The sequence below is a fragment of the Equus asinus genome, chromosome 21 (assembly GCF_041296235.1).
Source record: "Equus asinus isolate D_3611 breed Donkey chromosome 21, EquAss-T2T_v2, whole genome shotgun sequence".
NCBI classification, from domain to species: domain Eukaryota; kingdom Metazoa; phylum Chordata; class Mammalia; order Perissodactyla; family Equidae; genus Equus; species Equus asinus.
The window spans coordinates 89,101,246-89,126,621 of NC_091810.1; the positions used below are offsets into that span (position 1 = coordinate 89,101,246).

The 25,376-nt window shown below is 42.0% G+C and overlaps 1 protein-coding gene across 1 annotated transcript in view; it reads right to left on the minus strand.

Annotated features, from left to right (window-relative positions):
• The window catches only part of SLC9A9 (solute carrier family 9 member A9), a 511,724-nt gene that overhangs the window by 371,591 nt on the left and 114,757 nt on the right, over window positions 1-25,376 (minus strand). Inside the window, exon 5 of the mRNA XM_014852057.3 lies at window positions 673-788. Coding sequence (XP_014707543.2) covers window positions 673-788 — 116 coding nt within the window. The remainder of the gene's footprint in view (window positions 1-672; window positions 789-25,376) is intronic.

The following is a 25,376-nucleotide window of genomic DNA, read 5'->3' on the forward strand; positions in this document are numbered from 1 at the left end:
AAACTAATAACGATAATGATAATGACAAAAAGACAATTGGGATATTTAAACAGAGACTAGCTCTTCGATAATATTAAAGAATGATTATTAATATTTTAGGCTTCATAATGGCAATGGTAATTTTTCAAAATACTTACAAATAAAGTGATATGATGTCTAGAATTTGCTTTAACATAATCCAGCCCTGGTGAGAGGGAGTGTAGGGGTGTAGAAAGAAAGACATTGACCATATTTGATAATTGCTGAAGGGCATATGACAATTCTTTTTACTGCTCTTGCTGCTTTTAATATGTTTGAAAAGTTCCATAGTAAACAATTAAAAAAATTCTTTTTTACCGTTTAATTCAATAGATCATTTTTGAAAACAGGCAAGTTGAATGGAGAAAAATTAGGAACTATAGCTCAAAATGGCTACGTGTTCTAGAGAAATAAACTATAATAAATTTTAAAGTCTTTCCCACTACTAAAATTGCTTTCAGATGCATTTTCTGAGAGCCGTGAGAATACTCACCTGTTTATTTCTTTTCTTTTGCTTGTAATCACTAACCGATGTGTCGCTGCAGGTGCAGAGGACTAGGAATTATTAGTATGTAAACCCAGGTGATGGTCTTTAGAGAAACGTTCAGTTTAAATGTTTGATTCTTGAAAAGAAGAAAACATTTGAGAAATTACCTGGATCTGTAGCAGACATCAGGGAACCAAAAAATAAACAGTCAGTGAAATGAAAGTCTCCATTTTTCAACTGGCCAGCATATACCATGGCCTTCACAAAGCCATACATAATTAACCTGTTGAAGAGAAAAATAAGATCTTCAAACACCAAGTTGAATCCTGTGTAAACCCACGTTATCATAGCTAACCTTCTAGTGTGCGTCCTCAATAAGCATCATGGACAAATTACCACTATTCTGCTAATTTATGGCCATGCTGGCTCTCAGTAAACTATCTAAATCTCTTGACTATGAAAGACACCTTTACCAAATATCACGCCTAATTCACCCAGCAAAAGGTAACAGAACAGTTTATAGTATATTTCAATGACAACAAGATAAGTCTCAAGGATATGAAAAATAACCTGTCAAATATGGCACAGCAAGTCATGCCCACAAATATAGCAGCTGGGTTGACATCTGTAAATGGATTGCTTTTCAGTTTTCTTTGCTTTGTCTGCTAGGGGTGTCTGAAAAGGTTAAATTTCAAGTCTGTCACTGTGATGAGAAGGATATTGGCCACTCACAGGGCACTCAGTCAACCAGTTACTTTACAACAGATGAGTCTCTAGTGTGGCTGGTGTCAGGACACTTCCACACTGGGCAGAGAATCGCTCATAGGGTAGAGCGCCTGTAACTTCAACACACTGAAATGTGCTGAAAATGAGTCCTGAAATGGTTACCTTCTGACCTTGCAAGAAAAGCTGTTCAGGAGATTATACGAGTTTTATAAGCTTACCAAACCCACACCATTGAATGCAAAATTGTCTATTTTGGTCATCATTTGCCACCCTATACCTTTAAAACCATATTTAATCATCTAATTGATTGATATTTCTAAAATCTTGGTAGAGGAAATACAGAAATTGGTGAACTGGACCATAGTAAGATCACTACAAGTGACTCCAGGGGAGTCCCTAGAAACTACGGACCCTCAGACCAATAGACCGACGTTTAAATATGCACACGCATTTAAAGTTAGTTTCCTGAAAAATGTTCTAAGGTTGTGAGCATGGCTAAAAAGGCCAGAAATCAGATAGAAATTGTAATGTCAATGAGAATGCAGATGTTTCAAATTCTGTTAAGAAAAATATCTCCACGAGAGAATATTTCAGACACACCTACATTTAAACCCACGTTCTACCGCCCACTAGCTATATGATTTTAGGGTATTACCAAAACTTTCTGAGCCTCAATATCCTTATTCACGAGGTGGGGATCACAATAATGGTTAGCCCATAGAGTTGTCTGAAGGATCGCCTGAGAGAATACACATTGGTTTCTGGCACATAGTAAATTCTCAATAAGGTTATATTTACTGCTGATAATAGTTATTAAAATAGCTAATATTTACCCACTATTTCCACTTCTTCACATGTTTCAACTCATTTAATCCACACATTGATCCTATAAGGTAGGTACTATTTGCATTTTACAGATGAGAAAGTTGAACACAGAGTGATCAGGCAATTTGCTCAAAGTGACGCCACTGTTAAGTTGTGAAGCCAGATTTGAACGGCTGGCATTTGGCTCCAGAGCCCGAGCTGTTGACCAGCACAACATATTGCCTAGGTGACTGGTTCTGTATTTTACATTACATGCTCTCTCATATAGTATACTCGCAACTACCCCGTGCAGTGGTTGCTCTAGGTAGTACAAAGGGGCAGCAGTGGAGTATCCCTAAGGACTTGGAAATAATATTACCCTCTGAGTTGAACTATTAAGACCACCCATAATGGGTCTCAGCAGAGAGACCCAACACTGCTGTGAAGAGTATGGATTCTAACAAGGGAGTCTGAATCTTGACCAGGCTGAAGGCGTTAACATCTGAAAGATTGTCATGAGTCACAGCAATGGTTGCTGGGAAGAGGCAAGTCCCAGGGGCCTCAGGCATGCTGGCTCAGTCACACTTACCCTGGGGAGGGCATTCTGCTGTTTACCAGGGCGCGCAGCCCCTTAACAAGTAGAGGGAAACTTCATTCAGCTTATTTGTTCATTCAACAGACATTTACTATTGAACCCCCACTCTTTGTCAGGCTTGTGCGAGGTGCTTAAGATGCATCAGTAAACAGAACAAAGATTGCTGCCCATCTGGAGAATGCTTTTGAGCAAGATAGCAATAAAAGATAATCTCATATTTGAGTTATATATGCTATCCACATCACTCTCTGAATTGAGCCTGCGGGTCTGATCAACACTGGGACATTGTGGCCAGTCACGACATCAGCACGGAAATGCTCTCTGACAGTCATCCCTCAGCCTGTTCTGGGGTTAGCACACTTCACCACAGTCCTGTCTCATCTGAGCCACACTTCAAATATGGAGCATCAACAGGCTTTGGAATCAATAGAAACTTTATGACCTGTGACTCTATTTCTGAATTCTATGCCCATTAGTTAATTTTACAGGTTAGGAGTCTGAGGCTGAGAATTAAAATAACTTTCCCAACCAGCCTGTGGCCGAGTGGTTAGTTTGCACGCTCCGCTTCAGCAGCCCAGGTTTTCGCCAGTTTAGATCCTGGGCACAGACATGGCACCACTCATCAAGCTATGCTGAGGCGGCATCCCACATGCCACAACTAGAAGGACCCACAACTAAAATATACAACTATGTGCTGGGGAGCTTTGGGGAGAAGAAGGAAAAATAAAGTCTTAAAAAAATGACATGCCCCATATTGCATAGAAGCCATTAAATTGGATAAAATACAAAATATATACATATGTACTACCCAGGCTTGGCAAGGTTATGGAAACTAGAAGCCTCATATACAATTGATGGAAATGAAATTAAATTCCTTATGGAAACCAATTTGACAATTTATGTTAAAAGTATTAAATTTTTTATATTCTATAGCTTACTAATTGGTTTCCTAAGAATTTATGCCAAGAAATTAATCAAATACATTCCAAAAGGTCTGTATTCAGATTATTTCAGATTACTATTGCTCATAAGAGTGAAAAATCAAAGCAATCTAAATGTCCAGTGAATAAATTACAGAACACACATGTGATGAATCAATATGCAGCTATTAATACCATATACCAGACGGTATACTAGGCACAGAAAGTAAATTGACACAGCAAATTACAAAGTGGTAATAAATAATTTCTAATGTTATAAAAATTGAATATACTTAGGCATACATACAGATACAAAATGACCAGAAGCATATGGTCTAGGATGTTAATATTGGTTATATAACAGAATGACACGTGACTATTTTCTTTTTTTACTTTTTTCCATTTTTCCAATTCTTTTTAAATAGGTTACAGTAAAAACAAATAACAGCGTACATTAGTGATTCCTAGTATGTGACACAATAAACATTCATTGTGTCATTGAATCCTCAAAATTCTATGAGTTAGGCATTATAATTATTCCTTTTTACAAAGGAGAAAATTAGGATTCAGAGAGGTTAAGTAACTTGCCTAAGGTCGCGGAAGTTAGCTTGTGACAGCTGGATTTGAGCCCAGGCAGCTGGATGCCAAAGCCTACATTCTTACTGACCAACTCTATAAAGCTTTCGAATTGCTTTGAAATGAGGAGGAACACGCACGTACACACACAACCCTAAACGCACAGTTTATTTAAAAAAAAAAAGTAAGTGAGTTATTTACTCCAAATCAACTCCCAGACATAAAATAACTATAATTCCAATAGCTTCCTTGAGATAATACCAAGAAAAGAAAACAACAACAAAAAAGCTCAGTTCAGTATGAGCACCATATGGTCATTGTTATTATTAGTAACAACAACGGTCATTATCACGGGTAATTATAAGAAGTCAGTAATTAGTGTGCATTTACTATGTGCCAGCCACTCCTTTCTAAGTGGTAGCAATTGTCATTGCTGCTACATTATTATTAATAAAAACTAAGTAGTTATAATTGTATTAACTGGGAGACTAAAAACATGAACCCATTAGCAACCACCATCTTCTCACAGAGTGGTATGTTCTATTAGCACTTCACAGAAAGTACTTGAGATGGCTCAGGATACAGGAAAGAGGTGGTTTGATGGGGAGAGGGAATCCAGGGAGGTCCAGGACATGCAATGCCACAAAGAAGATGGACCCAAGTGAGATATCCTCCCGGGGTCAGTCTGTGCTCGGCGACAGCCCAGGTATCAGGGATGGGCAAAAGCAGAACTGCCTCATGAAAAGAAAAATTCTTGATAACATTGATTTCAACAAATATCCGCTTAGTGCTATTCTTTGAAAAGAAGAGTGTTTGTGCTACGGAGGATACAAAGGTGGAAACCCATGACCTGCCCTCAAAGAGTCCAGTATCACAGGATGGAAGTCGCGTCACTGATGCTAAGAGAAGGCACTGGGTAAAAGAGAACTTGGGGAAATGCCCAACACAATGTTCCACACGCTCACTTTATTGAGTGTTTGTGACACACGTACTGATTTTAAATTTCATGAGCTTGTTTCACACTATTAAAATTCCATACCTAAAGGCATGTTGCAAAAATGTTTCAAAACAAAAAGTTGCAGAAGGCTCAATTGCTTGGATGATTTTTAAGTATGCCATCTTAATCTCTCTCAGTATTTTTAAAAAAGAATATTATGTCTTCTTCTTTTTAAAAATAGTCTTGATCAAGCTATGAATAGATCTACTGGAAAAGGCAGTCTTTGAACTGCTAGGAACAAGCAAGGGGAGGTGTCGTCAGTTTGGAGACATAGCTGTGTGGACCCGTCCCGTGGACTGTCAGAGAAGCCCATCCCTGCCCGTGGGAGCACGTGAAGCAGGCCCCTCCGTGGAGCTCCTCACTCTGCAGTGGGAAAGCCCAGAACCAAGAGGCTCTGGACGCGACATGAAGGTTATAATCTGCATCTCTATTTCAGATTTCTATACCCAAATATTCTTCTTTGGAGAAGTATCTTTCCCTATTTATTTATTCATATTTTATGGAGAGTTCCAATCTTACATTTTCTGTGTTTCGAGGGCATGCATTTATGGAGAACTCATAAATTCATTTTTTAAAGCTTTATTGAGATATAATTGACCTATAACTGTGTAAGTTTAAGGTGTACAATGTGATGATTTGATATATGTATATATTGCAAAATGATTACCATCATAAAGTTAGTTAACACATTCATCACCTCACAGTTAAAATATTTTTGTGTGTGGTGAGAACTTTTAAGATCGACTCTCTTAGCAACTTCCAAACATACAATGGTACTGTTAGCTAGTCTCCATGCTGCACATGACATCCTCGGCACTTATTCATCTTATAACTGGAAGTTTGTACCCTTTGACCATCTTCATTCACTTCTCCCATCCTAACCTTCTGCCCCTGGCAACCACCAATCTATTCTCTGTTCCTATAAGGGAACTCATAATTTCTCAGCGCTGAGCTGGATGCGATTCAGAAGGTCTTCTAGTCAAATTCATTCATTCACTCCCTCATACACTTATTAATTTGTTCACTAACTCATTCATTCAACAAATAATTAACAATGGACATAATTCCTTCTCTCAGGGAGCTTACATTTTATTGGCAGAGCCCAACACTTAATAGCTGATTTATAATTTGTTATTTTATTAGTATCTTGGTTAAGTCCTGTGGAGAGATGTGTACTGCACATGTGCACACACGTGCACAATGGGAACATTGAAGGGGACTTCATATGGAAAGGATCACAAGTTCAGTCCTAGCAATGCTGAGATTGAAGAGCTGGTTGGACTGTTGGGTATTAGATTTGGATCTCAATGAAGGGTTTGCTCAGGAAACAGATTTGAGAACAGACACCTTGGGTATGCACGAAAGTCTGAAGAGAACGTAAAGTGGAAGAGAGCCTACAACTGAGGCCTGGGGAATTCCAGAATGTGAAGATGAGGTAGAGACAATGAGGCAGCTGAGGATACCGAGAATCAGGCAACAGACACATGGGTGAAATCTAGTAGAGCATCACAAGAGTCAAGAGAAGAAAGTGTTTCAAGGATAAAATAAATAAGGTTGAATGCTGCCAAGAGGGCCATTTTACTTAATGTCATTAGGAGCGTGGGAGCTAAAGCGAGATTAGAATGGGTTGAAGAGCTCATAGAAAATAAGGAAACTGAGACAGGAACACAACCAACTCTTCTGAGAAGTTTGGCTGTGAGGGAAGGCAGCTCTGTCTCCAGACAGAGGAGGGATTGGGGTGAGACTTGAGTTGATTGTAAAGACATGAGGAGGAAGTTGTGAAGAAGCTCACATCTCATGGGAACTCACAAATGGGGATTACAAATTCATAATTCTGTTGTCAAGACTAGCGCCATGAGGCAGTGAGTCTGACTTTGCATGGAATTATTCAGGCCTCAGAGAGTCTATAGGACCATGGGCTCCTATGGGTGTCAAAGGGATGATTCTCTTCTTTTGTCACTGTTTCCCACTGTATGTATATGCCATTTGTGTATACGTATGTAATGCATACACATTAAGTCCTATAAGAAATGCAAACAGGGGCCAGCTTGGCAGCGTAGTGGTTACGTTCATGCACTCCACTTCAGTGGCCTGGGGTTTGAGGGTTCGGATCCAGGGTGCAGACCTACACACTACTCATCAAACCATGCTGTGGCAGTGTCCCACATACAAAATAGAGGAAGATGGGCACAGATATTAGTTCAGGGCCAATATTCCTCACAAAAAAAAAAAAGAAAGAAAGAAATGCAATTTCCACTCTAGCAAGGAGAGACAAATCACCTATGTTGGCAAAACATGTGATAGAAAGTGGTAAGTATCCTAGGAGAGGTGCAGATTGAGTGCACTGAATTCACAGAGGAGAACAAGCTCTCTTTACTTGGGGACACAGGAAAGGCTCTGAGAGGAAGATGGCATATTTGCTGAACCTGAAATAAACACTGAAGTAATGAGACTGCCAGTGATGTCCCATCTATATGTGGGATGTCTCAACTACTGATTTTTTTTCCTAGAATGCAAAACCTTTCCTACGAAGGTGGTTCCTTCTTGAATCATTACAAAACCCAATGGTCAAACAAATGAAACCCCTCCTTTGGTAATCCAGGGACCATCTGCCATCTGCCACCCACTGCAGACATGAAGGGGCAAGGCTTGTCCCGGCTGAGCTGTGGCTCCACTTCTGGCTTTCAGCTCAGCCCCCAGTACAGGCTGCTGTGCCCCTAGAGCCTCAAAGCCTGTGGGCCCCGTTGTACCTGAAGCAGGTGCTCAGGTCGCACAAGGCTAGATGGCCCCTTTGCTTCTTTCTACCTTTCCTACCAGGCTCAAGACATTGCTCCTTTTACTTCATCGAAGGTTGGGGAGAAGAAGAAGATAAAGGAGTCAGTTGGGTGGCTTGCGGACATATTATGAGCACGGGGGATCAGGTGAAGCCCCACTCAGCTTTGCCATGGTGACAGGTGACCCCCTGTCCAGTTCCTACAGCAGATGTCTTGTACAAGGAACTATGAAGACAGTGGACTACCTGCTCTCAATCCTCTCTCCTCTGAAAGGGGTGGAGGAAGACAGGCTTTAGAGGAAGGGGAAGGTTGCGTCCAATTTTTTGTCTATAAGCGGAAAGAGGAGGCTGGTTAGGGAACGGGATGGGGTAGGAGGAAGAGGAGCAGTGAGGGGAGGGTTCTTTGTCAGGGGAATAAGTGTGTGTGTTGAGGTTGGAAAATTCTATGCCAGGACATTTGGCCACGCAAATATTTTGTTTGAAACAGCCATCACCAAGACAACTACATCCTACAGTTCTCTCTATCCATGCCCTCTACTCTATTCTTACCTGCCAACACCCCTGTGGAACTTGATTTTTCTCAAGGCACCTATCTGTCATTGGGTAGGGGACCCTCTGGCCCTGAAATTTTAAGAAGGAATAAAAGTAGTGGGAATAAGAGTGAGGGTAGTGGGGAGGGAATGAACATTTGAACATTTGTCAAGTACCTACTCTGTGCCAGGCCCCATATTAGTACATTTATATATTTTTTAGTCTCCACACACACACACACACAGACACACACCCCCACACAGACACCAGTTGGGAAGCCATCATGAATCTTACTTTATAAACAAGAAAACCCAACAAGTGATAGAAATGAGATTTAAACACATGTTCCTTTCTACTTTTTGCTATTGGACACTAAATAGAAAATTTAAGATATCTTTGCCTTGATTTCCCAAATTTAAAAAGTCAATTACTATATTCTTTGCTCCTGGTAGAATGTCTTTGACATGATACATATGGGACCAGCTCTTCAAGGGGAAGGCATGGCCTAGGAGACCTTCCTTTTAGGCACCAGTTTTCGCTGTAGAGGGTATGGAAAGCATCACGGCTGCCATGATTCTCCCTTTAAGCCAGTTCTAGATCAGGCTTCCTGTGGACCAAGAAGACAACATGGCCACCATATTTTTTCAAGAATGGAAACGGTCCAGAGGGGAGGTTGTGATGAAATACGCTGTTCTTTAACCATGGCTGGGGTCCAAGGCTCTGGGACATTGGGACGCTTGGAACAAAGTGAAGGGAGTCCATTTCCCACATACTCTTACTGTCTGCTTGCCTGCCAACTTGCCACCTTCCTCAGCCTCCCCCAGAGGCTTCACTTACTCCTGTACTTTTTTGCCAATTCCTGCTCCTACAGCAACCCTCGCAGGTGCCTGCTGGGAATCAAGCCTCTCTTCTGTTAAGCGCTTCAAAGTTCTTGGAGGAAATGTGATATAAATCCCAAGCATGAATATGGAATGGGCATAAGTCACAATGCTACCATGCAGTAGGAGGTAGCGATCTACTGAAAGACGAACCACACTCGGTGAGAACTTGACCAGGCATCGTGATTGCATGTCTACTCACAGCCACTCTCTGGGAGCATGCTGGCTCATGCAGGGGTGAAAGGGGATCACTTCTGAGAAGACTGAGAGGAGCAACGAAGGCAGTGCAGAACTCAGCCACACTCACTAAAGGCATCAGGCACCCAAGTGACAACCTCCCTTACAGAGCTTGTCAGCCCTCGCCAGCATCCTGGGATGCATGGCCCTTAAGGTGCTCTGAGTAATCTCGGTTCCTTACCTTTCTCTACTCCCTGGGCATCCCACCTTCTCTTTTCAGAAAACCATGCTTAGCGCTCACTGGATATAATCACAGCTCTCTCGCTCCCACCCCTCTTTCAACTTGTATTCCCACTGTCCATCCTCTGACATGGTTTACAAAGCTCTCTTCTTTATCTCATCCAGGTCCTAAATTCCACCCATGCATTCTTTGCATGCCCATCTTACCTGACTAATTTGAATAGAGAGAGCACATCTGGAATGTTCTGCCTTCTGTACTCTGTTCCCATCTCCATTCTATGCACACATTACCCAGCCTTGCTAGGTGCTAAGAGTTACAAAAACAAATCTGATGGGGCTTCTGTCTTCTAGGAGCTCACAGCTTAGGGGAAGGGATAAGCAACATGTGTACATAACTGCACTACTAAGTGAAAACTAACAAGTTTGGTAAGAAAGCTAAAGATAAAGTGATATGAGATTCAGAGGAGGAAGGGAGAACCATGATCTGGGGAAAGAAGGCATTGAAGGTGAATCTTTCTTGAAAGGCAGATGGGGTCAGATATAAATAGGAGGAGGAGGCACAGGGTTGGTCACTGTTGGAAAAGGTAACATGGGCCACCAAAACAAGCAGGTGGTAACACATGAGATGTGGACAGTGAACTTGAGTAATTCAGTGTGATGGATTCTTCCACAATGTATTGCTACATAGTCTAATTCAGTGGTTCTCAAATTTTGCTGCATATCAGAATCACAGAGGGAGCTTTGAAAATCATGACACCTGGAACTGGTGCAGCCACTATGGAAAACAGTATGGAGATTCCTCAAAAAGTTAAAAATAGAAATACCTTATGACTCAGCCATCCCACTACTGGGTATCTATCCTAAGAGCCTGAAATCAGCAATTCCAAAGGTCCCATGCACCCCTATGTTCATCACAGCATTATTCATAATAGCCAAGTCATGGAACCAACCTAAGTGCCCAGCAACTGATGATTGGATAAAGAAGATAGGGTATATATATACCATGGAATACTACTCAGCCATAAAAAAGGACAAAGTCATCCCATTCACAACAACATGGATAGACCTTGAGGGTATTATGCTGAGTGAAATAAGCCAGACAGAGAAAGATGAACTCTGTATGAGTCCATTCATAGGTGGTAGTTAACATATAGACAAAGAGAACTGATCGGTGGTTACCAGGGGAAAGGGGGATGGGGGGAGGGCACTAGGGGTGAAGTGGCGTACCTACAACAAGACTAATAATGATGTACAACTGTAATTTCACAAGGTTGTTAACTATCATAATCTTAACAAAAAAAAAATCATGACACCTGGGCAAAATTCCAGACCAAGTATATCAGAATCTCTTCAGGGGGGACTCAGGCATCAGTATTTTTTAACGTTCTTCTATTGTTCCAATTTGCAGCCAGGATCTAGAACATCTTGCCTCTAATGTCCAGACCAATCACCTGGGGATCATCAGGTCCGGAGTGAGGCCTGAGATTCTGCATTTCTAGTGAGCTCTCAGTTGGTGCAGATGCTGCTGGTCCCAGGTCACATTCTGAGTAGGAGACTTTAAAGGAAGACGCTGTTAATTAGGCAGAACCACTCAGCCGTTTGTATGCATTCTGGCCCTGACGGTAAACTCCTTAAGAGGGCAGCACTTTGATTCACAAATAGAGCTTGCCCGAGAGGCAATTAATACAGGGCCACGTACAGATAAGCACCTAACACCCACTGCTTGGTGACTTGGTCTCCCCGTTCACTTCTGGGTGAGAGGCGAGGACTAGCGAACAGCATGTGAGGATTCAAGATATTGCTACTTCTCGGCTCCAGTTTGAAGCTCCTTGCAGAAGAAAATTAAAAAGGAGTAGGGAAGAGGGAGTGAAGGAATGTCTCACCCACTAAAATGTAAAACTGAACGGACCCCAGCTGTGCCTTTGATCTATAGCTCCACAGAGACTTCCTCCCCACGTACAGAGACACATCCTTCGCTGACAAAGGGAAGGAGCTGGACAATTGCTTTGGTCTCATTACACCCGAGGCTGGTCACTGCTAAGTCCTATTGAGTTTTCAAAAGTGGTAAAGGCAATCTTCAAGCTTTTCTTTTTAAATATTTTTTAAAATACTAGCAGAAATTGCATGTTCATTATAGGAATACTGTGCCAGTTAGATAAAACAGGTTTCTTTGCTTCAGGCTGAACGATACCAACTCAGAAGCTCTGATTGGCAGTATAAATATGTGTGTGTGTGCATGCATTTGTGTATTACATATATACACACACCTATCTAGACATATATGTACATAGGTATATACATATATTCATATGATCTTTGATTAATAACAAGTAAGGAAGCCTGTACAAAATATCCCAAAGTCTGAAATTCTTCCAGGCTAAAGCAGCAAGAGAAAACCCCACTGCCCTGTCCTCTCTGGCTCTTGGTCAATATTTTTCACCTTTAAAAACACATGCATGACTGTTCCCTCATGTGCCCTCACCCCTCCTGGGAGGTGGAGGAAATCAAGGTCCATTATTCTCCTGTCACAGATGAAGTAACTGCCACAACAAACTTGGAGGCCTGTCTACCATCTTACAGCCTTTGGGGCGCCATTTTTCTTCAAGTGTGAAACTGAAACACTGTTGGGAATCAGCTATTTAGATCAGGAAAAAAAAAAAAAACCCCGAAGACTATTCAACCCAGAATCCCTATTTAAAAGTACAGAAACTATGACCCACCCAGGTTGATGGCTTGGTCAAAGTCACATTGAACCCGGCAGGTAGAGGAGCCAGGAATGGAAAGCCAGTTTTCTCCTAAAGAGATTTTGCCAGAACTGGCTGTTTCCAAGACTGCTGCCTGGGATTTCAGCAAAGGGAATAAAACCTGTGATTCGAAGATAACTTGCCTAATCTGTCATGCCCAGGAAATATTCCATCCCTTTTCACATTCCCTGAAGCATATTTATGTTCTTCAGCTGAACCATTTGGAACCCTAAAGCCGACTGCTGGTTGCGATAGGATGTAAATAACAAGAAAATGCAACTCTCTGGATCTTCCCCAATCAGCTCAATTTTCCAGCAAGCAGCAAGCTTATAAATAATGTAGATATTTAAAACATATTTAGCTCATATTAAGATGTTACACTATTTACTGTTTGATTGATGGTTTAAAATATATTATCATTATTGATGACAAGATAGAATGAACAATCTATCCTGTGCATGATGAAAATCAAACATTAATTCCTTGCCCTGATTCTTCCTTTTCAACCATGTCAATATATTTTTGAAAGCTTTTTGATCTAGTATGGAGAGCTTCAAATGGCCTGTTTTGTTTACGACGCATGTAACACAACTCGTTACTGGAAATTGCTTTGTAGTTGTAAAGCAAACTTCTTTTGTAATATTTCAAATCACTTTTCAGAGCAGACAAACTGTTCTCAAGGGCTTCACTTCTAATAACAGAGTTTACCCACTAATCAGATAGAGAAGAAATCACCAAAATACTTCAGAGGAGAAGAAAACAATAAAGTATTTAGTCCCGTAAAGTAATTATTGCCTGAGATGCTGAGCTTCGAGATCATTGCTCCTGCTCCCCATCACCCCAGCAACACAAATATCTGCTAAAGAAGGTCATTTGGTTTGCTGAATTTTGTTACTCCCTAGTGTCCCAGGCATAATATGAATGGAGCAGGCTCAGGACTAGATCTATGTGGAGCCAGCCTGACCAATCCGTGGGAACATTTCTGACAATCACCCAGTCATCTGGTCTACTCCACACCAGAGAATTGACGTAACTTGATCCTCAGCTATGCCCCTACTTCCTGTCTACTAACCTCCATCCTTTTGACACATGGACTGGCTTTACACTATAAGGTAGTGAACTGTAGACAGTTCTGCATGTCCCCACGTGATTTGAGTTGAATGGGCTTTGAATTCAACTGTGAGACAGAACCTGGTCGTGTGAACCATCTGCAGATGAGGGTCAAGTAAGGGGGCCAATAGTTAATGACTCGATTTCTTAACAACTGCATTCCCCCGGAGAACAAAGTACTTGTTATTACGTAGTGTGATTTCATCTTTAAGGATACAGCATAGGAGAAATAAGTGCCTTCTTCTTTATAAAAATGAGGTTCAGAGGAAGAGGAAATAATCAACTTTATTTATTAAGCCATATAATACATTTTTAATCGATTGTCTACTATATGCCCAGCTCTTTGTTAGGTGCTGGGCATAAAATGGTTAAAAGATAATGAGCAGTCTTTCTGGTACATAGAGAAGTAAACACACTTACAGTCTATTATGGTGAGTGTCTCTGCCACTTTCTAGCTCTTTGACCATAGGCAAGTTACCTATCTCATCTTTTCCTCAGTTTCCTTGTCCTAAGGGCCATAATAATAGTCCTCCTTTTGTGTTATTACTAGAGAGTCACTGCTGAATGACCCGAAGTGTTCTTTAGTTCTTTCAGCTATCGCTTTTGTTGGGAAACACAAAAGGCCATTTAGCATCAACATTCCCTCAAAGACCCAAGAAGTGAGAAAGCCTCCGGTTTGAAGCTATCAAAAGAAGCCTTTAATAAGCTGTTTTCAACAAAGAAACATACATTTTCACCTAATTCCACCATGGAAAGTTGCCAAGACCTCATTGGAAAAAGATTACTCCTTTAAATGGTTCTTCATACTGGATCTAGTGTTGTCACAAGGCATGCACCACTGAGGCCACCTCTCCCAACACCACCACCTCCAATTTCAGGTCCCCCTGAAGAAAATAGGCAAGTAGCCATGCAGAAGATGGTGAAGGCAAGCTTGCCAGGAAGCCACAAATAGTTTAATAGGTTTGGTCATCCACGTAGTGAAAATATTCAAACAAATATCACAAAATTCCCAAGGCCCAGGGAAGTGACAAGAGAAGATGAGAAGTGAAGACAGATCTACAGCAAAAGAAGTAGTGGAGGAAAAAGAAATCAGTGTATTTGTGCAGACTTTGAATATACTAATTCTACTGTATTCAACATTGGTGAGATCTCAGCTAAAATATTTTCTTGTTCAAAACATCTCATTTGGAAAACACCTCCTAATATAGTGAGGGTTAGAAACACGTTAGATGGGCAAGGCACGTAGAGCTGGGTTTGCTACCTGAGAGAAGGCCAAGAAGCAACATGGCACCCAGAGTTTGAAACTGGAGGGTGGCCATAAGGAAGAGAGAAACAGGATTTGTTCTGTGCTCTTCAGGAAGCCAGGAAAAAAGGCGGGGAGGTGGGTTACAAAGAGTGACATCGGCCTATTGAAAACCTGTCCAAAGAATGAGGTGGGAATGCACTATGGTGGGAGGTAGTGAGTTTCCGTCCCTGGAGGAATTCAAGCATCCTTGAAATATTCTATAAAAAGGATACTGGCTTCTTCTATATAAAGGATACGAGTGTGCTTGAGGCAGTGAATTTAGGAGATGGAACTAAATGATTTTCAAGGTGATTTTAAATTCTACAACTTTATGGTTTTATAAAAATCTGGAGAAAAAAATTAAAGACCAAGAGAGGAAGATGGGAAACTTTGTAATTGACAATATTTTCTAGCATTTAGTCAGTTATCAAAGTAAAAACAAAACTGATAGCACCTAAAATCTGGCACCAGGAACTGATTTCATTAGCCAGAATTCTTTTCCTAACTTGACAGTAGCTTCTTCACAAATGCTTAGTTTGGGATTAGAATGAGATAAGATGAAGTTATCTTTGTGTCAAATACCTCAACTTTCCCAGGAGATGGGAGGAGGCATTCACAAAACTCATTTCACTCCCTAAGGCCAGGGAACAGTCATTTTGCTTTTCCAGATGACCCTAAACAAGGTGTCTAGCAGCCTCTCTACCACATCCAATACCAAGACTTCTGTCTGGCTTCTAGGAGGACCTACAGGCACCTCCAACTCATTATCTCTGAGCCTGAACACAGGATCTGATCCAGAACCCTGGTGTTCCTCCAGTGTCTCTTTTCTTAGCAAAGATACCAACTTCCATCTAGAAAACTGGCAGTCATCTTGGACACACCCTACCTCCTCAGCATGCTCATCCTCACATGGAATCCACCACTAAACAGCCATTTCACCTTTTGAATTGGGTTCAGATACATCCACTATCGAGTCCAGGCTAACACCTCATCTCCTCTGGATAGTTCTATGTCTGCTGAAATGGCCTCCCTGCATTGCCTCACTTCCCACCAACATGTAGCCAGAATCATTTTAAAACACAAATCTGACCACGTATCTCCATGCTCAAAACATTTTGATGACTTCCCATTGCCCTTAAATTAAATGCTAAAATACTTGTGGTGGTTATTCCTTCCCAGATCCATTCTCCATCCTTTCCACCCTGCTCTGTGTCCCAAGAGGCTGACCTGTATGGGCTCCAAAAATGGTTTCCCTCATTCTCTAGATTCTGGTTAAATTTGACCAATGGGTGTGAAAGGACACTAGCAAGAGACCAGAGTGGGAGAGGAGAGTAAGGCTGAAGTTTTTATTCTTTATTCTTTCAATTCTCTCCCTTCAGGGTCTATATGGGCTCTCTTTGTCCTTCAGTCAAAGGTCATAGCTCTGTTCAGTTGGTCCTGTCCACATAGCCCCCTCTGCAGGTTCTGGTACCACTGCACCCCTTTCCCCTTCAGATAATGATGCCCCACAGTTACTAGCCCTGGGAAACTGGACTACCCCATGGTTTTTCTTTGCCTTTACCACATCTTTTAAATAGTCCTCAAATATCAGTCTTTCAAGGAAACCACTCTGGACCCTCCTGCGAGAGTCAGATCTGACTAAAAGAAGCGTTTATAATGCCTATACTTCTTCATAGCACTCACCATAGAAGTAACTGATTGTGTAATTGATTGTCTAATGTCTATCTTTCCTGCTATGAGGAGAACAGGGTGCCTCTCTGTCTTAGCCATCCTCAGATCCCTAGAGTACTTTCACATCGGTGCTCAGTAGCTATTTATCAAATAAAAGGATGGTGAGAGTGGAGAAGAGGGAGAGGTAGGGAGGAGGGCTGAGACAGATGTGAAAGAGCCCTGATCACATGACCAGAACCATCACAAACAGACGACTCCCAACTTCAGGGCCAAGAAGTGAGAACAGCGTAGACTGTCCTCTCATTGTCATAGAGAAGCTTGGGGAGGTATGACAGCAAAACATTGTCTGGCAGGATACATTTCACAAAAAGATTATTTGCCAAAGAGGTTATCTTCAATTAAACGCATTTTCAAAATGTAAGCTTTACACCCAAAAGAGTAAGTCATTTTCTATCGTACTGCACACCAAGCCACCACGGTCCATAGCAACTTGGCTGGATTTGACAGAGGTGTTACCTTGAGCTATTTTCAAAAGAGAAATGGTGTTTTTTCTTTAAGACTCAAACGTCAATTTTTTTAAAAAAACACATAATTTCTTATTAAGTATTACCTGTTAATTATCAGTTTACATCAAAGAAAGGATTAATTAAAATGTCTCATCCCAGACTCATGACAAGTGGAGAAGAGTGGCCACCATTGGCCTGGGAGCCTGTGCGGGACTCAGGCACGTCTCTCCTGTTATGAGGTTGTGAAAACCAACAGGGAGAAGGGCACTCAGAATAAGCATCCTAAGGGAGTACAAGTCAAAGTTAGGAAATCAGTCCAGAATGGGGTTACCAATTCAAATGGTGGTGGACAAAGGCCGAGGCCAAACAAAACAAAAAAATCAGACAAACAAACCAGCATGATGATGATGAAGGGTGAGGGGGTGGGTAACGGAATGTGTGGCAGGCAGAGGGAAAGAAAGAGAGGTCATTCTAGAGGGAAAGTATAAGAGCTTGCTAAAGTTCTTTATGTAGCTCTTCTGCTGTTGGCTCAGATGTCTGGGAAGTCTGTGGGAGGCAACAGCAATGTGTTCACCAACCACAGCTGGTGAGACCAGGAAGGGGGAAAGGATGGGCAAAAGACGAGGGAGAGAGGACTGCAAATGAAGTACAGTCTTTGGCTGCTCTACAATCAGTAGCTCTTAGAGGTAAAGCCTCTGGTGCCTCCCAGGGTGGGTGGACCATGGTGGAGTGCCCCTCCAGAACATCAGGGATGCCCTTACAGCAAACATCACCTTATACAGGTATCAGTGCTTCTCAGACTCTCATGTGCAGACCAATCACTTAGGGATCTTGTTAAAATGCAGACTCTGATTCAGTAGGTTCAGGGTGGGGCCTGAGACTCTGAATTCTAATATGTTCCCAGGTGATATGGATACTGCTGGTCAATGGAGCAGACTTTAAGTAGTGAGGTCCTAAACTACACACAGGGTAGTCATCTTCCAATGAATGGCACTGAACATGGCTTTTCTCTTTCATTCCTCGCCTACCACAGATGTTGTAATCTCTCTGCTAAGTGGCAGTTGAATGCCTTTAAAATTGTTAGGGTTAGTGGCTAACAGTAAAAGATTACACAGAAAAAATCAGACTATGAGCTTCTCTTGGAAAATAGGAAGATCTAGAAATGTTGGGCCATTATTTCCTCATGGAAACAATCCATTGGAGCTGAGTGGAGGCTGCCTCTCGCAGATGGGGTGTGAACTTACTACTTGCCACAGTCTGAACCTAGAACCACACCCAGGTGCCTTCAATCTTTTACATTCCCTGCCTCATCCTTCTTTGCATTTGTGCTGTGAATTCTGACATACTAGTTCGAACCAAGATGCATCCCACTTATTGGAAGAGCATTTTGTTTCCAGTAAAGTGTTTTTAGTTATCAACATAATTCTTCATTTTGGAGAGCTATGTCACTGGTATTGAGGATGGAAACAAGTCCACAAAGAACACATTTTCTGTAGAAGGTGGTCTTATCTGTTTGCAGACAAGGAAAGAAAAAATGAATATACAGTTGAATAAACAGGGGCAGGGTTAGTAGGCCCACTCTCCACGACGTGGATGCAACATTCTCAAGTGGTAAGAATTAAGCAGCTAATCATGTTCAATGACAACTGAAGGATCCAGATGGTGATGGTAAGTTCAAGCCACAGTTGAAGATCAAATAGGTTATGGTGAGTTAAACAGGAGAGAAAAGAATGACTGAGCCAAGGGAAAAAAAAATGAAGACAGAGCATCCCACCTAAGCCATTTCTTAGGAACTGGCAAGTTTACAAGCCTCTGACTTGAAGACATTAGAACAAAAAAGACACATTCAGAGAGAACAACATAAAGCTAAAATAACTCCTTTCTCCTGCTTGCAATCTTTGGATGTGCAAGCTCGCCTACTGGTTTGACTTGCGCTGTTTACTTACATTTTTCTGTTCTTCTTACATATTTCTCTCCCCCACACATAAGATTTTGAGAAGAAACTCAGGGGAAAATGTTTTCCTTGCACAATTCTTTCACGTTTTTATTGAAACAGTATCCCTAACACCAACAGAGTCCTCACACAGGGAACATTTCTGCCCTTGTTAGGGAATCGAGAGGTTTGGATGAAAGGTGCAGGGAGCAATGTGGCAGCAAGACTCGATCAGGCTCGGCCATCTCCCCGCTGTCCCTCTTACCAGGAACTGAATCCCTCACAGAGTGAAATGCCTGAGTTCCAACATCTTCCCTGCCCACTCCTTCTTACAGCCTGGACAGGCAGGCTCTGCTGTTGCCCTGTAGGTGGCCCAGGCACCGAATGCACAGGCGTGACACTCAAGGTTAAGGTAAATTGTACATTTAAATCATGTTTTTACTTGAGAAAAAATTCTACTTTTCTTGTGTCTTTAATAAAAACACGGATGAACCCATGCACCCACAGCATATTCTTTAGCTTTCAAGTAAGCCCCTTCAGGAATAGGAGGAATTATCTTCAGCTTTTAATTATGTTTGCCCCAAATAATCTAGTCACTATTTTACTTGAGTATTTGCTTGCTTTTCCTAACAAGGAGATGGTGAGAGTCTTAGCAATGTGGAAGATGGTGGTACCAGAAAAATACCAGAGTCCATATTTTTACTCGAAAATAAAACAGATGCAGAGCCAGCCCTGATTGCCTAGTGGTTAAAGCTTGGTGTGCTCAATTTTGGCAGCCAGGGTATGGTTCCCAGGCGTGGAACCACACCACTCATCTGTCAGTAGCCATGCTTTGGCGGCGACTCACATAGAAGAACCAGAAGAACTTACAACTATTCACAACTATGTACTGAGGCTTTGAGGTGGGAAATGAAAAAGGGTGAAAGATTGGCAACAGACATTAGTGTGAGCTGAATCTTCTCCTGCAAAAAAAATTAAAAAAATAGATGCAAATATATGTGTGATGTTCCTTGTTGAATATCATGTAGGGCTAGTTAAATCACACCTTGGTACTTGCTGTTTCCTTCACGTGACATGCCTTCCACCTCCATCACTCCTGCCCTTTGATATCTACCTGAAACAGTCCTACTCAATCTTCAAGTCTCAGTTCAGGGGCCGTTGTCTTTGGGAAGCCATCTTGACCTGCCCACTGTTTGCCCTGGGTCTTCCAAGGCAGTGTTCTCCCCTTCCTTCCCCATCCATGATTCTGTGGTTGATGTAGCTTATTATGTTGTTCTGAACATCTGTTTACTTGTCGTACCCAGGCTGTGGGTGCCCCAGTCCCGGCGCCATACATTATTCTTCTTATCTTCAATATCTAGCACAGTGCCTGGCATTTAAAGGTGTTGAGCAATTGCTTGTTGAAAACATTTATGATAAATGAAAAAAAGTTCTACCACGGTAGTACCATTGACCTATCCCCAACCCAGTCCTGTGCAGGCCTTCCTGTCATTCTGGAATATCACCCTCTGTTTTTCACTCACTGACCCACGTGTATGTAGAACATGGTTGTACTTTTTGCAGGTCAACTGTCAATCCAAGAATCAGAGGCCCACCTGCCCGGAGATTCCTTGAGGTGCCCTCCTGGAAAACTGCTTCTACTATTGTTCCTACTATTGAGTAGATGCTCAATAATTATTCAATTAAATAACTAATCTACTTTTTCTCTCATACTTGGCTGTAATTCCTAACCGTAATAGCTGGCAGCATTTTTAAAAGGCCTCCAAATGAATGTTCTAAATTGAGCCTGATTGATATTTGTAAAGATTCTGATACACACACACAAACACACATAAACGTGCCACACTTGGGTTCTTTACTGGAGTTATGAGGCAAATATTCCAAAGGTTCTATCCATACAGTTAAGACACATGACAAATAATTTGGAAAAACAAGACAGATTTCTACCTAGGCTGCTCTTTGCTGTCCTTTTCTGGCAATCACAACCAGGACTGACTGTGAGGCTGGAGGCCGCCTGTGGAGGATGCATTCGGCTGCCAGCGCCTCGGGTCTCACTGGCTGAGGAAAGAACAAATGAGCAGGTGCAGAGTTTTATTTTTTTTATTCAACCCAGACATACAAGGTGTCAAGAAACCAGGCTCTCCTGCCTGTAGAAGCCTCCTCGAAATGTTTCTTAGGCCTGTGGGTGTCCTGACACACCCTTTATAAATGCAAGAGCCAGCATCTCTTCCCACCTCCAGCTTCTGTTTCTTCCTACAGTCTCTCGGCTTCCTCCGCCTTCCCACACCCCCTCCACCTGTCCCTGAAGAACACATGTAGCCTTCAACAGGAAAATGGGCAGAGCACTGAAAAGTGCCTTCTTAGGTCCTTATGCTCAAGTCTCCTTTCTAGGTTCAGTTTAGGAAGGTAAAAGAATGGGTAAATGAAAATGTTGGCTGTCTAGTTACAGGAAGGATCAATTTAATATTTTGAAGCTATAACCTATGTACAGTTTAGTCCTTAAGTATTTTTCATAAGTCTTATCTTAGTTAAAAGAATAAATTCCAGGTCACCAAATGTAATTTTTGTACCCTAAAAAGTTCCCCAACAATATTTCCTAAAAATCCCCCCTTACATCTCCCACTTACTGCAGCCTCACGCCACATCCTCAGAGAGTGTGGGAGGGAGCTATATGAGAGGACCAAGTCAGAAACCCCTCGTGTGGGCAGAGGGAGGGGAAACGGTGGGGCTTTCCATTTCTTAATCTTTTTAGTGGCATGGTACAAAGAAACACTCAGAAGTGGTGAGTTTCCACTCTCTAAACCTGGGGTACCTGTGAAGTTTCAGGAAAGGAAGCTCTGGAGAAGAAGGTAATTCGTAAAGAGAGAGAAGAGGGGGAAGAGCCGGGGGTGTGCCCCACCACTCCATCCTGGGGCCCAGGGAGAGGCATTATTACATTGAGCTGTGGAGATGGGTAACTTCCCCCCGAGCCCCAGCCCCCTAACTTCCTTCCAGCACAGAGTCCCTCACACCAGCCGTGGGCAGAATGGTGGGCAGAATCCAGGCCAGAATCAGAATGGCGGTGGTTGTAAGACTCAGCAGCTCAGGACAGGGAGGAGAGGGGAGGAGGGAGAGAAATCCCCACGTGGTAGCAGCTCAGTGCAAGGAGAGAAAGCCGGAGCCCTTTCTGAGGTGACCTTTGACACTGAGGGTCGATGTCCATCCAACCAAAGCAAATGAGGAAGACTAACAAAACGTTATTTTTTTAACAGAAGGTTAGGTTTGTTTTTATGTCTCAGCAATCTGACTAGTCAGTGTCTAAAACAAAAGTACTGTTGAAAACATGGCCTTTAAGAAAATCTTTGTAAGCCAAAGCAATTTTGTTAGGTGAACAAGGGTAACAGGATCATGTTACGTTTGAAGCAGTTTGATTATGGAGGGGTGGGAGTGGCATGGGGAAATCAAGGATGATGCTGCCAGATGTAAACCTGGTAACACTCTCCTTCCTCCTGAATTTAACAGTTTCCTGAGAGCTAAAATGAGTTGTCATTGTCAATAAACACGGGTGGTGCCCCCTAGGGCCAAGCCAGTGCACCAAAGGTCTGACTTCCATGAGCGCCCACTAACCAGCCAATCACCCAGCACTCCGGCTCCCTCCCTCTCCACTTGGTCAGAATCTTCTGGCTTTAACTTCTTTTCCTCTTGTTCCCTCAAGGAAGGGGACATTTTCTTTTTACTCCCCAACTCCTCTCAAATTTCCCTTTCATTTTTAGCCAATTTTGTCTTCAGTGGCCACTAATTGGTCTCTGGGCTACATTTTCCAAGACTATTTTCTTTTTATTTACCCATTCTCTATTCCTAAGGCTCAATTACTTTTGATAATTGGTATTTTAATATTTGCTGAGTGCAGACAGGGCTCAGGACATCAGTAACTTGGCTGTCTCCTAACTCTCCATTTCATTTAAAAATGAGTTCCTGTGTCATCCTTATCCCATATCATCAGTTCTTGCTATTGCTAATGCCATCTATTCTTTCCGTACAACTTTCAAATTGTAATTTTTTTCCCTCAGTCTCCTGACTATAGTTTGATGATTACTCTCCACTTCATTCCTCTCTAGGCAGCCCAACAGGCTGATTGAGTTCTGGTACCCCTACTGATAAATAAACACAACAACACATAAATCTGCTCTGAGTTGTAGCATCTGCTTTCTTTAGGTGATAAAAATAATATGTCTCCCTGGGTATGTGATTGATGGAACAAAAATTGCTTTTAGAACTCAACAAACCAATAAGCAGGAATAAAAGAAACTGTGTTCCTGAAAAGCAAGGTCAGGACAAAAATTTGATCAGACTCTTGTACACATAGTTAGATGCTAAACTCTAAAACCAGGTGTCCTGGATAGAGGAACCCAAACCTGCCATTGCTTCAAGTTTCAGTCCGTCAGGAGGCCAGGATGGTGATGGATGGGACCTCTACATCTGGTGCACAAGTCCTTGGGAATTTGGGGCAGGAGGTGATTTTCATATTTTTCACGTTAATCCAAAGGACAAAATAGTTTCTAGCAAGAAGCCTAGACTAGTGGGTTGGTTGTCCCATGGAAAATGTGTATTTCAATAACATTTTCAGCACCGTCAGGGTGCTGACTCTATACTGGTCTCAACTCACAGGAAGCATAGTCCCTGAATAAGTTGACATTTCTAAACTACGCACCTTTTATAACATAAAGAACCTGAAGGAGAGTGGTCAGTAGATCAGTTATCCAGAGAAGGCAAGCCGTCTAACATCTCACCTGTCCAAGTGTGTCCCTGGTCCAGGAGTGTCCTCATCACCTGGGAGTGTGTTAGCAATGCAGAATCTCAGGCCCCACTCTGGACCTACTGACTTGGAATCTGCATTTTAACAAGATTCCCAGGTGATGTGAGTCTGTGAAGTTTAACTTGTAAAAGTTCGAGAAGCACTGCCTAGTGAAGGAAAATAAAACACCCCTGACAGTCAGAGATGCTAGAACAATGCTTAGATAACTGGCCAGTTCTTCATTTGACTCCCGGAGATGGAAGTTCTGCCATTGCTGGAACTGAAGTCCACTAGAGATCTCTCCTCCCATGTCTTCACTCCCTGTCTCGTTCCCTGTTTGAGTGAGTTGTAACTTTCTAGAAATATAACTTTGTGGAAAGCCACCTTTGGGTAGAGGAGACTGGCCAGTAGGGGATGTGATAGACAGTTGAGGACAGTCTCTTGTCGCTATTTCCTGGCTAGAAAACATCAATTAACGTATTTCTCAAAACTGAACCAAAAAGTAGCTCCTTCAAATCATTTCAAATTATGTAAATAGACTGAAATAAAACTCCATTGATTGCCTCTGATGAGAAGAGCCTAATATGCTAAACATTAAAAAAATTAACTTTTACAAAAACGTATTTAGTGAGTGAAGTCATACATTTTATCCAGCACAGAGTAATTACAGACTTCTGCACCCACGGCCTTCCAGTGACTACAGCATCACTCTTCACAAGGAAAATATCAAGGGGCCACGCTGGACGGGCCTCTAGAGGTCAGGTGGTTCAAGCTCCTCACGTTATAGGCAGGAAAACCAAGACAGAGAGTTAGAAACAGAGTTTGTTCAAAAAAGAGCCCAGGCCTCGAATTTCTTAGTCCAAGCCTCCTCCCACCCCAGCACTGCCTGCGCCTCCATGATTCCACCTTCATCCTTGAGTATATATCACTATCCTCCTGTTGGATTTCTTCGGTGCTCATCTTTCCCACTCCTATTATTGTATAAAAGCTTTGAAGGCAGGAGATGTGTCTTGTCCTTTATTCTGCCCAGTGATTAGGAGAAAGTTAGAACACAATTCCAATCAGTGGCGAGAGTGAGGGCAACTGACTGCACTGGGGCACCAACGACACGTTTAGGATAATGGAAATACCCTCTATATCGATTGAGGTGGCATTTAAATGGGGTATACACTTGTTAGAACTCATCTAACTACACTTAAAATGGATGCCTACTATTGTATGAAAATTATACCTTGATAAAGTTCATTTTAAAAGGTGACAAAAAAAGATTATCACACATATTGTTAATTTTTTGTCTGATAACGCATCATTAGATTTGTGCTTGCCCCTGAATATTCTGAATCTAATCTGTGACACTTCTCTGCAGTGGATAAGCTACTCGTCCATGAATAAGCTATAATAGAAGTCTGTTCAGATAGGAGGCAGGGAGAGGTGAATATACATTTTGTGGCCAGAGTTTTAAAAAGTATTGACCCAGTTAATTAAATAATGTCTTCATAGACTGAAAAAAAATCCATCTCTTTTCTAAAATGCTGAGGGAAATACTCTGCGAGGCTACGGTTGATTGGAAATATAGTAACCAAGACAGTGGTTATCTTTCCTTAATTCTCAAGGAATCCATCATTGCAAAA